Source organism: Rhamphochromis sp. 'chilingali' (assembly GCF_963969265.1).
Source record: "Rhamphochromis sp. 'chilingali' genome assembly, chromosome: 2".
In the NCBI taxonomy this organism is placed as follows: Eukaryota; Metazoa; Chordata; class Actinopteri; order Cichliformes; family Cichlidae; genus Rhamphochromis; species Rhamphochromis sp. 'chilingali'.
In genome coordinates this window covers 22,284,258-22,297,035 of record NC_137930.1, presented here as the reverse complement: position 1 = coordinate 22,297,035, position 12,778 = coordinate 22,284,258, and the positions used below count along the sequence as shown (strand labels likewise).

Genomic DNA, 12,778 nt, shown 5'->3' with positions numbered 1-12,778 from the left:
GATTTGTGTATTAGGAGTTCTGGATGACTTGCTGTGTGTTGTTCAACCCCAGGAGCTTTGAAGGTGCAAGGACTGGCTGCACGTAAGGTCACCACAGGATCTCCCCTTAATAGTTGCAAGCTGTTGGCTGGATTTGGACAGGCAGAGAGGAGAGGAAGTAAGGGTTATGGAGTGTGCCTTTCTGAGGGTTCCCTGCACAAGACCCTTTTTAGCCCCCCCACCACCTATTTTGGAAGGAATTCCTTTCTTGCATATAGTTGGCCTCTCTTTGAGAACATTTTATGAATGTGCCTGTATGTTTTTCTGTCTGATTTGGGTCTCGGGTGGGCGCTGAGATCTTTCCCAGCCCCTCGCCGCTGTTTACCACTCTCAGTCTAGCACAAGTATGCTCAACATATGATTTGCTATGTGTCATGACTGATGCTTTTTGTTCAGGTGACAGTCTGATATCTACTAACCGCTATGGCTGCAATCCATCTTTTGAAACAAAAACAAATCCTGTCTCTATGTAAGTCACCTGGAAACACACAATCTTTAACACATGATCTTTTATGAAAAGTGGCTGTTGCTTTTCCACATGGAGGCCAGTGTACTGTGATAGAATTCAGATTTTAATGGTATAGTTTCCTTTAATTCCTACTATTTATTTGTATGAGTATGGGGAGCAAGGACTGAAGGTGGACTGGGCAAAAAAGCATGAGAGAGAGGGGAATATAAAGAGCAGGGCTTTTCTACACAGCTGAGCAAAGGTAGTTACACAGCTGGAGGACACACTCCCCACAGGTTTTAGGGGTTTAGGCTGGTAACGGATGCCAAGTGCTTGCATTTGAATTGCCAAAAGTTAGTTATGTGTTCTTTGGTTCTTAAGTGGCTCTTTTTCCTTCCATATCTAATCTGTAACAACTTTATTTTTGCCCATTGTTCTTTCTGTCTCTCGCTCTCATTCCAATTTTGTATTTATAGCATAAGTCTGTGACTTTTAATTTAAATTTCTTAATGGCCTCGGTTATCTCAGACTCATATACTTGTAAGATTTCACTGATAATTAATTTTTAGGTTTTTCAGTACACTAGTGCTCTTGGTGCTGTGACAAACAATTCTTTGAAATCTTCAGACCTGTGAATGTAATATATGAATGTAGGAGCATGAACATGCCACTGGTTAGGTTTTGCTTATATCTTAAATTCTAGATAAAGACTGAATAAGAAAGCAAAACATCTGTATTAACACACTCTAATCTATAATGACATGTAAGCAGCCATATATATTTTTATAATTCCCTCTAATAATCTTATTTATGTAATTTACGTAATAAACAGTTTGGTATCTCTAGATCTCTAGATAAGCCATTTCCCTTTCTCCCAGCCCTTTGCCCAAAAAGCCACCTTCTTTCCTTTAAGCGCTGGCTTAAACGCACAAACTGCAAACACAGACATGTCAATAGGAACTCTGTTATTTCGTCCTGTTCCTGAAATTGAAGGATGTGGCTCTGACAAAGTCTGTGTTCTTCTGAAGGGCTTTCATGTTGCTGTCAGTGGGTGTCCTCGCACAGGCCTTCTCTAGCCCAGGGACATAGGGCAGCACGATGGCCCCCAGGCCCACAAGGCCAGTCAGTCAGTCTAATTTCCCAGCCACCCTGAGAGAACCTTAAGTCAGGGCCAGATGTGGCAGCTGGCGCAGCCACCCTGGAGGTCAAGGTCAAAGGAAACCATGTCAAATTTGCCACCCACCATCACTCTCTAGATTGAGAGATAAACAGAACTGCCCTTGGAGGAGAAATAAAGGAATGGGAAGTGTATTGAGATATTGTGCTGCAAGAGAAGGGGAATAATAAAGCAAGACACAGCAAGCGAGACACTCCAAAACAAACAATGTGGAAGTGTGAAACTCAGAATTTTTGTAATTAAACTAGGAAAGAGTTGTACGGGAATGAGGAACCCCATGTTCTTGGCTTCAAAATGCTACAAAGGAAACTCTGGTCATGCATGTTTTTGAAGTGTGTCTGGCCTTGGGCTTGTAAAGTCATCACACGTAGGCCTCATTTTCTCAGAGGAGTCTGGGCACTGCCCACCTGGCCCTGACATTAAGAACACCGCCCCCACACATAAACAACTTATTTTATACCTAATTTTAAAGGAGAACCTGCGTCACTGCTCCTCTGTGACTAGCATGCTCCCCCACAGACCCGCTGTCAATAAAGTCCCAATTCTTAAAATTATTGCCCCTATTTTATGTCATTTGGCACCAATGAAGGTATAACATTTTGGTTGTAAGCATTTTCTTTTAACTGCAATCTAAAGCAATTTCAAATTTTGCTTTTCTAATTTTTTTTTAGAAAAGTACTATGAAATCAAATTTTTTATATATATATTATAAGGCTAGCACGCCTTATTTCAGTCATGCAAGCCTTGAAGCGGGTCACTGACCCCTGGAAACTACTGGCCACTGTGGAAAAGTGTATAGTAGATGTATAATACAAGTTGCTGGCAGCTGCTAGTGTGAAACTGTCACAAACTGGTATGTAGCGGTATATGGCATATTGGTAAATGGCGCTACACAGAAAATCTCTTTGCAAATGCGTCGGTTTCTAGCAGGTAGCTGCAGTCACCAGAAGTTTGCACAATCACCAACTACTAGTGAGTACAAGTAGTTGACATTAGTTTCCAAATTATTGTTAGACAGTAGCTCTCGCTGGTCAGGAAGACTACTGTCGTATCTGCAAACACTCATCAAGTGGTAATGAAATTCTGTACAATGTAAACTGTACACTGGATATGAGCAGATTCCATGCAAAATGAAACGTGTGGCTGAGGAAAAAAGGCTACGCATTAGAATGCTTGACTCCAAACTAAATGCTGTTCCTTAACACTGCAACCAACACATTTCAAAAGATGCAGTAGCCAAATCAATGCTACAGGGTGTTTTTGGTGCAGCACCCTCTTTTTGACTCACTGGAGATAGCCAGCAACCTCCAAAAACCACTTTCCAAGCGATCAGAGGATACATATTTTTCCTAGCCACTGGAAGCTGGTTGACTGATCTTTAAGCCTTTGTGGCTGAAGCTGTAATAGCTTAGAGACTGTTTGCTTATCAGCAGGCCACCTTTCTTCCAGTTTTACCTCACTCTCCCAAGCTTTGGACCTCTGCACTACACAATTCCATTATAGTTAAACTGAATCTAATGAAAACTATCAGAAACTTGAAGATCTGATAAAATTGTTTAGTTGTAGACAGGAAATCAATCAGTGTGTGATTGTAGATCAAATTAAGTTTTTAACAGCATCTTTTAGTTAATGGGAAATTCAAATTTTTAGATAGTATGAGCTCATGGTGTAATTTGTAAGATGGCATAGGAGTAGTCTCAGTAATTATACAGCAGCTACTCCGTATTTAGTTAATAGCACAATGATCCTCTCCTGGAAACAACTCATCCTCTAGTAGCCAGATAGCTTTCACTAATAGCTGTCTTTGTCTTGAGACGTGCTGTTAGAATCTGCTGGTTGCACTGACCAGGTTCTATACATTTTCAGTGTATACTGAAACTCATTGTGCAAAAAATGAAGTATCAGTCTGCTCTAACGTGAAAGAAATGACATTGATAGCAAGCCTAGGACAAAATGCAGACATCCTTGGTTCACCGGCTGCCTTTCACTGCTTGGACCACACGTGTTTCTTGTTTGGCCTGCAGATGAAGGACACATTTTGTGTACCGAATCAGCTGAAGCAGGCCCCCCAAGAGGTGGGCAGACAAGTCAGCAGCAGCTGGTGCTAGTGACGCATTACCATCGTTATCTAGTGACGTCAAAGCCAGAGGCAATGTCCACTGATCTTCCGGTTCTGTGTTCACCTGCAGGATTTCACTTTGACATAAGACTATCAGAAAAAACAAGGGGATCAATTGCTGTAATAGTATGGTTAATATCATGAGTCTTCTATGAGCAGAAAATGTTGAAAAAAAGACCAAACACTTACCTAAAGTCACCTCATAGTAGAATGACACTACTGTTTGATGGCATCACATAAAGTACTGCAAATTTCTAGCATGAAAAGACTTGTTAGATGTAATTGCCCATTAGTTTCATGGTGCTACCCTTCTCAGACATTTTTTTCTTATTTTCATATTTTACCACCCCAATTTCAAAAAAGCTGGAATGTTGTGTAAAATGTAAATAGAAACCAGTTGCTGGACATTTGGGAGAGGAATGTTGTCCAGTTCTTGTCTGATAGAGGATCCTAGCTGCTCAAACAGTCCTGGGTCTTCTTTGTTGTATTTTTCTTTTCATGGTTCGCCAAATGTTTTCAGTTGGTGAAAGATCTGGACTGCAGGCAGGCCAGTTCAGCATCTGGACATTTCAAATCAAATCACTTTTATTGTCACATCACATGTGCAGGCACACTGGCACAGCACATGCGAGTGAAATTCTTGTGTGCGAGCCCCACAAGCAGCAGAGATGTGCAAACACAACAACACAAACGAGCAAAATACAAGAATGGCCAACCTGAAACTAATAAATATATGTACAATATATAATAGTGTATGCATTTCTGGATGTGTATACTAAATATTTTCCTACGTGTGTGTGTGTGTGTATACACATTTTTACAAATTAAATAGTAAAAAAAATAAAATAATAATAATAATAATAATAATAATAATAATAAAAATATACAGAGTTGAATATGTGCAAAACAAGTGGCATTTATATACAGTGTGGAGTGCATAATGTTAAAGTTCCAGTAGTGAAGCTGAGGTGTCTATGACGTGTTCAGCAGTCTGATGGCCTGATGGAAAAAGCTGTCTCTCAGTCTGCTGGTACGGGACCGGATGCTGCAGAACCTCCTTCCTGATGGAAGCAGTCTGAACAGTTTATGGCTGGGGTGACTGGAGTCCTTGATGATCCTCCCCGCTTTCCTCAGGCAGCGCTTCCTGTAGATGTCTTGGAGGGAGGGAAGCTCACCTCCAATTATCCGTTCAGAGCACCGCACTACTCTCTGGAGAGCTTTGCAGTTGTAGGCGGTGCTGTTGCCATACCAGGTGGTGATGCATCCAGTGAGGATGCTCTCAATGGCACAGTGATAGAAGGTCCTGAGGATGCGGGGGCTCATGCCGAATCTTTTCAGTCTCCTGAGAAAGAAGAGGCGCTTTTCTACTATGAAGCCATGTTGTTTGACAGGCCTTGATTAAAAAACATGTCATCCATATGGGAGTATATATTGCTCTAAAACTTGTATATGGCATTCAATATCGATGCATCTTTGCAGATGTGCAAGCTGCCAGTTTACACATCTCTTATGTATCCCATAACATAAGAGATGCAGGCTTTTGAACTGAGCAGTTACATCAAGTGGGATGGTCCCTTTCCTCTTCATGGTCCAGAGCATACAGCATCCATGTTTTCAGTAAATAAATACAAGTTTGATTGCTGTGACCAAAGAGCAGCATTGAACTTTGGTTCATTTAAAATGATAATATGGCTTCTTCTTTGAATGACAGCGCACACAAAGGATTTCTGGAACTGTTCCTGAAATCATGCACTGATAACAGAATCATGCCAGTTTTTAATGTAGTGTAACCTGAGGGCCCAAAGATATCCAGATCTTCAGCTTTGTCTATAGTGCTCCATATTCTTTTGATAATATTATGTAATGTGTCTTGATGCATGCTCAATCCTCCAGATATGGACATTTCAAATAGTTCATCATCTGGTCATTACTAAGTGATGTGAGTGGCTTCCTGTCCTCCATGCTGATGTTGGATGCTAGGGATGCCCAACTCTCTGTGAATGCTACTAATCGTCTTTGATCAGTGGTTGTGATCAACGGTCATGACAATGGACATATTATGATTATGAGACTAACCTCACAGCTCATTGTTTGTCAGTGGTGCTAGTGTCAGTCATTGTGCAAATGTACTGTTTATAAGGTTGGGGAACCCTGCAGTCAGCTGAGACTGAAGAAGTCACTTGGATGAATGATGAAACATTTCTCCACTAAAAACGCTATGTCCAGATGCAAAGAATCAACTTTTTGGGATTATGCATTGTAGTTGATATTTGTTTTGTGTGATTTGGGATCCACTGCCCTTCTATATTCATGAGAAACTCTGCCTGTCTAAGATGCTGTTTTTATGTGGAGTCACATTACTGGATGCTCCCATTTAACTTAATTAGTTGTAAAATGTTCCTGCAGAAAATGGTACAATGGTTTTCTATCTTCTATTGAAAATAAAACATTGCTTTATGAGATTTGCAAATTATTCCATTTTGTGGGTTTTTGGTTTTTTTACACATCGTCCAAACTCTCTTGGAGCTGGTGTTGTACATTGAGGTTATGAAGAAGTGTTACTATAGTGACGTTGAGGATGTAACAGTTTAGCTTCAGGATTAGGTAGGGTTCAGGTTTTGACTAAGAATATTTGGACAACTTCTGTTTTGAGGATAAAGAGCATGTGTTTGTGTTTGTGAGCTTACAACTTCATAAGCATTAAAAAATGGATAGATGGGCTCTAAAGTTGGCAATTACATATGAATTTAAGTTTCTCATTCTCTACGCAGGTGATTCCATTCCCAATGTCCTGTGACTTACGAGATGAGTGTTCCTGTCGGGATCCCAATGCTGTAGAGAACAGAAAGGATGAGCATGTCCACTACCTGGGGTGACCAACCTTAGCAAGGACCCTTTGTTCAACAACCTAGGACCCTTTCCCCAACACCACATAGCCAAAGTGGCTGAGGCAGACTCTCCTTCATCCTCTTCTTGGCCTTCGATTTCCTGCACATGCTGCTTACAAGGCATACCTCTCCATCCATCCATACTGCAACCCCAACCTGCTGAAATGCCTCCATCTCTCCACAACCGAAAGATACAGAAAAGAAGATGGGACTCCATAATACCTTCATTTTTCAGCTTAAAGGAAAGTAACCCCTGCAATACATTAAATCATTAAAGTACACATTAAGCAAAGCAAGAAAAAAAAAACACGAAATAAAATGAATTACATGAAGCAGACATTTTTGAAAAAAAAAAAGAGAAAACAAAACAAAACAAAAAAAAGAACAAAAACAACAACAACAACAACATAACCAAGCCTAGGTAGCATGCCTTTTGTTGAGTTTTGTGCTGGCTTTAGTGTCTATTTTAGTGACCTTACTCTACAATCAAGTGATTGAACCAAAGGTATATCAAAATGCATACGTCAAGGATAGCATTGATTGTGTTTCAGAAATATGAAGGAAGTTAAGACAAATGTTAAAAATAATCCTCACACACTCTGAAAGCTTGTTCAACTTTTTTTTTGGAGGGGCTAGAAGTTGGTGCTGGTCAGATATTCTATATCTGTGTGTCACCATAAGTAAAGTGTGTTTCTTCACTGGCACATCAGAGGCTTTAGGTTATTTCGATCTTGGTGGGGAATAAGAGAGCCATGTTAATTTGGAAGTCGCAGATTCAACACACTCACAAAAACCCAAAATATAAAGGCGCACACAAACCACAGCTAGCCACAGAAACAGTTTCCGAAGACAATTTCATAAGTATAGAGCAAAATCCCAAAAGCATAGTGAAAACATTTTAGGGCTTTCACTACTGCCCATCTTCACATAATAACATTTAACTGGGTTAGACAGCTTTGTCTTCCTTGCTGCTTAAAGTACCTCTTTACAGCATTCATTCACACTTGTATGTTTGCTCATAATACATTTTCTCACATTAACATAGACTGCATTAGAACACATGTTGACAACACCACATATAAAATGCACTAAGAACTTTAAAAGAAATCCAGAACCTCAATTGTCCTTGCGTCTTTCACCTAGTAACCCCCCCCCCCAAAAAAAAGAAAAGAAAAATACAACATACATTGATCACGACTTAAGGAATGTCATCGATAACACCTCACTTTGGGCTCGCATGATTTTAGTTTCAGTTTCAACTCACCCCTTGCGACGCTTGATAAGAACTTTGTTACCTCAAGCCCCGATTCAAACAGTTTAAACTGAAATTAAAAACATCCCAGTCCTTCTCCGAATGTAGTAAGTGCTTTCCTGTAGTCTGTGGCTTCCTTGAGCACACAGTACTGCACAGCACAGTCACACAGGAGTACCGAGTTGAAGGGGTGGATATAGTCTGTGAGAGAGAGCGTAGGTCAAAGACCATATCTGCCCCACAACACATTGCTTATGTACGCAATCATATAAACAGGTTCTCTTTCTCTCCCCCTCAGGACTATTGGATGCCGTAGTATTCTAGCTCTGCAGGCAACAAGGTTGTACATGAAAATGACATTTGGATGTATATGTCAACACGCCATTTGCAGTCACAACACAATCAAAGCTCCCTACGTTTTCTGGCTGTGTCGTCTTTAAGTAATTTTTAAAACTATTCTCTTCAGTACAAAGTGCACTTGCTTGTTCTGATCAGCTCTTCTCAGTATTGTGAATCTTGGGTTTTCTGGCCCCATTGTGCTAGATTTTGTCAGACTACACGGCTGCTACAATAGCACGGTATCTTATTACTCTTCTATCCAAACACATACACACGAGTTTTATTCTCATGCACATTTGATAATGAAGGCTGCTTAGCATATTGGTCCAATGTTTGCTGCTCCTATTTGGCTGAAATCATATTCATGGCTTGAATATACATTTAATTTCATTAAACTTGGGCCAGTGGCACAGTCCCTGTGACAAACATTAGGCTGCTATAGAATTCCAGATCATTCTCATAAATACGTGGTCCTAAATTGTAGTGTCAGCGCAATAGAACCAATAAAACAAGTCAATACCAGAACATATAAAAAAAGTCAAGGTATTATTTTCCACCAAATATAAAGGAAAAAAAATCAAGATATTGTGTAAATATTGCTATATGTTCTTGGACAGGAGGGTTTTTTGTCCTTTTTCATGCATTTCATTTTAACAAAATGTCATATTAAATCAGTGTTTCTACTATTGACCTCAGTTACTGCACTTTCTAGCTGTCATGTAAGAGGGGAAAAGTAAATATTTCAAAAATGTTTAGACGCTGCTATTGTCAAAATGGTGACCTGAATCAAACTGTATGATATTTGGCCATTTGACTCCTTGTGTTGCTATTCTGTTGTTTTGTTTTTTTCCTTTCTTGTATCTGACCTATATGGTGCATTTGATTTTATTAATGAAGTATGGAGGTGCTGTCGTTGTGAAACATATATTCCTTTATGCATAATCCAATGAAGCCCCAAATCCAAGACAACTGGATACACATTAGTACACATTTAAAAATAGTTATCACGTAATTAAGATCTAGTTAGATTAAAATTTTATTTATCTTTAGTTTCCTTGGTGTTTGTGTAATATGTTATCTAAGGCCGAAGGTGAACGTTGTGCCAGAGAAACCAAGAGATGTTGAAGAAGCGTGTAAATGAAGAAATTCCCGTTAACAGGGACTCTTGAAAGTCTTTGTAAAGTCATTTACAAAGACTTTTAAGATTGCATTTAACACTTTATTGAATACCATATAGTCCTGGTAAAAATGTCTTATATTATATTATCAAATTATATGTAATATTAGTACTCCAGATTCTGCTGCTTTACACAAAACTGTCACCAGTGGGGGGAGACTGACCTACATTCACTACGCCATACCAGTAATATGCAGTACTGTGGTTCATCATTTGCCACTGAGGTTACTGGAAAGCCATTCCAGCTGGGATGAATCTGAAACCTGTCATTGGACCCTTTCCTTCACTCTATAAAAAAGAGTAATCTGTTGTTGCTTCCACATACTTAGAATCATTTAGAAATATCCTCCTCAGCCATTATGTGCATCATCAGCTGATATCTGGATACCAAAACAAGTGATTGTTATCACCAAGAAAGTCTGCAGAATGTGACTGAATGTCAACTTGCAAATTATTTTGTTTATATTTGAAAAGGTACCCATAAGCCATAGCTAACCACGATAGTCATGAGAGAAATTATACAGTCGTGCATTGGATGAGGACGTCACCTCTCTACTGTAGTCATCACACGATCCCTTGCTGTACCTCATGCTTGTAATGTTTGCTGCTTCTATATTTTTGGTATTTTAGCGACATTTTGAGTCTCATAACAATGGTGTAAATAGTAGAACTATTTATTGAGAGTGTTATACTTTTTTAAGTTATATTTAATGTCCATGTAAGTTATTTTTTACGTTGTTCCTATAAACCAACATATTATAGGTTGCAAGTCAAAACTGTCATTCTGTCTCTGTTGTCACAGTATATTGTGATCAATGCTGTCAAGCACTGATAAGACATAAACAGTACAATTTAGACCAACAACCACAGAAAGAACTTCTCTCGTTGCTCAATATGTGTAGATGGATATTGCTTGCAAACAGTGATGATTCACCATATTTAAATGTTACTGAGTGCAGTGTATTTTTTTTTAATCAAAACTAGAATGTAAACGTTTCATTTTCTTTGTTTCTCATTTTTTGTAAAACACACACAGAGGCAGACAAGCAATACATTCACACACACACATGCAGTGAGTTTTAACCACATAATGGCTGAGTACAACTACAAATAATGTAACAAGTAACGTTTTGAGAAACCATTGTAATGCACAAGGAACAGGCAGCTGAGGACAGAAGAACGTTGGCAAATGGCAAAGAAAGAGCTTGAAAATTAAGGGGAAAATTGGACTGGAGGTCAGTAGGCAGGTGATGGTGAGCGTTCTTGGATGGCAGAAAAGTAGAAGGTGGGTAGGGGCAGAGGTAGGAACGGGTGGACTGCTTTTCCTGGCCTGTCTTGCTATTTGTCCAGGTGTGAAAATGTGTACTCACAGAGGCTGCCCCTAAGCCAGAGGTGGCCAGCCTGACTGGCAACACGCCGAGGCCAGTGAGTCAGAGTTTCTCCCGGGGTTGGCAACCATATCTCTCTGGGACTCCTACCACCCCTCCCACCCCCTTGCTACCTCTACCTCCCCACACCTCGACACACTGCCTCATCTGTCACTGTCAGGCATGCCTGTTTAGGGCAAGCAGGGTCAAGCTTGCCCTGTGAAAATTAGAGAGGATGTTTGCCCAGCTTACAGAGTCTTTTGAAGCTAGGCTCAAGCAACAACAGTTCGCCTCACCTACAGCATATGCTTATCACATAATATGACGTTTATGGCAACGTTTTTTGCAAGGCTTTAGTAATTCTCCACATCTCCATCAACAACTGTTTGTTTTTTGCTTTTCATTTAACACCTGGCTTTTTATGTTATGTTAAAAAAAATGTCGGAAACGTTGTGTCTAACTCATTTAAAGTGCAGTGGAGAGTGCGAGAAAGTGTGTCTAAATACCTAATGTTTTTGCACAAATCTTTGTGGAGAAAAATACTGGTGTGCCATCTCGTAAGAAATTGTCTATGCATGTTGTAAGACATGAAGTACCTCTCACAGGCCTCTTGTTATAGAATGGTCCCTTATCTCTGTTTCCTAAACCTTCAGTAGATCAATTAAAAAAAAAAAAAAAAAAGTTGGATTGCCCTTTTTTTCTGAGTTGGACCTACAAAAAAAAGTGTATTTGCATAGTATGTGGGTATCTAGTGGTATTACTGCAATGTTTCGTACTCAGTTGCTCAACAAATATATTTTAAGATGTAAATAGTAATATTATATGATGATTGTATTTGCAAACCATGTACTAACTGTTTGGGAGTAGGTCTCCGATTGATTTTTATCATAACTATTATACAATGAAATGAACCGTGAAATGTTGTGCATTGTGTCAAAGTATCACCTGCAAGACAGAAAAAAAAAAAAAAAAAAAAACTAAACAAAAAGCAAAAAAAAAAAACCCCACAAAAAAGTGATGCTTTACCACACCACTTGTCTGCATTTATTTGTTCCTAATGGCTTAATTCTAGTACTGTTGTCAGCTGTCTTAACCATGAATTGAATTTATCCATTGTGTAATAAATTATTTGTTTTTTAGATGAATAATATCATAACAATTTCTTAGCAGTCTGTTCAGATTCATCCTCATAATTAAACTTAACATTAATTGAAAAGTTCCTTTCACATTTGTCTGAGTTGACTGACACTAACCAACAAAAATTTCATTTATCTTCATACTGTATGTTACTGAGTCTTATCCATATGCTTTTGTGTTTGCTGAGAATTTCACCGACACTGTAAAGGTAGCCATCAAACTCAGTGGGCCCTTGCTCCCTCAGATGACCTCCTCTCACTTTTTTTCTTACACAGTATGCACTTTTCAGGCACATATACAACAGACTGGACTTTTATGTTTCAGCCGATTGTTCTCTCTGTTGTCACAGTTGCAATTATATATTTTTTGGTGCTCTGGTACATTGCAAAACATGTCTGATATGTGCTATATTTTCATAAAAGAGTCATAAAAATGAGTATCATGTTCATTTTGCTGTCATTTATTGTGTAGAAATAAAACACTGGTTAAAGTGAGCATAATGCTGGATGTCTGTGGTCTGTTTTTTTTTTTAAAAGTTCCAATATTTTTTAATCATTGACAGACAACGCTGCATAGACAAAAAGATGTGGGTCCAGCCTTGTAAGTAGCTAGCAACTTCCTTTTGTCAGTGTGTAAGAAGCTTGAACAGATTCAAGCTTCAGTATAAAACCTTTCCAAATGCTGTCCCCAAATTTCAAGGAATTTCAGGTCATTCCTTGAAATTAGATTAGCTTGCTAGGTCTACGCTATAGGTAACATCAGCTGGAAGCAGCGGGCCCTCATGGGGTTTAAATCACACTCAACACTGCACTCCATAAGGGTCCCCAGGCTAGAC

At 39.2% G+C, this 12,778-nt stretch overlaps 1 protein-coding gene across 1 annotated transcript in view; it reads left to right on the top strand.

Annotated features, from left to right (window-relative positions):
* pappaa (pregnancy-associated plasma protein A, pappalysin 1a) overlaps positions 1–10,933 on the top strand; it is a 103,020-nt gene extending 92,087 nt beyond the window's left edge. The window contains exon 22 of the mRNA XM_080874104.1: positions 6,555–10,933. Coding sequence (XP_080730230.1) covers positions 6,555–6,659 — 105 coding nt within the window. The 3' untranslated portion in view covers positions 6,660–10,933. The remainder of the gene's footprint in view (positions 1–6,554) is intronic.
* Positions 10,934–12,778: the final 1,845 nt, after the last annotated feature.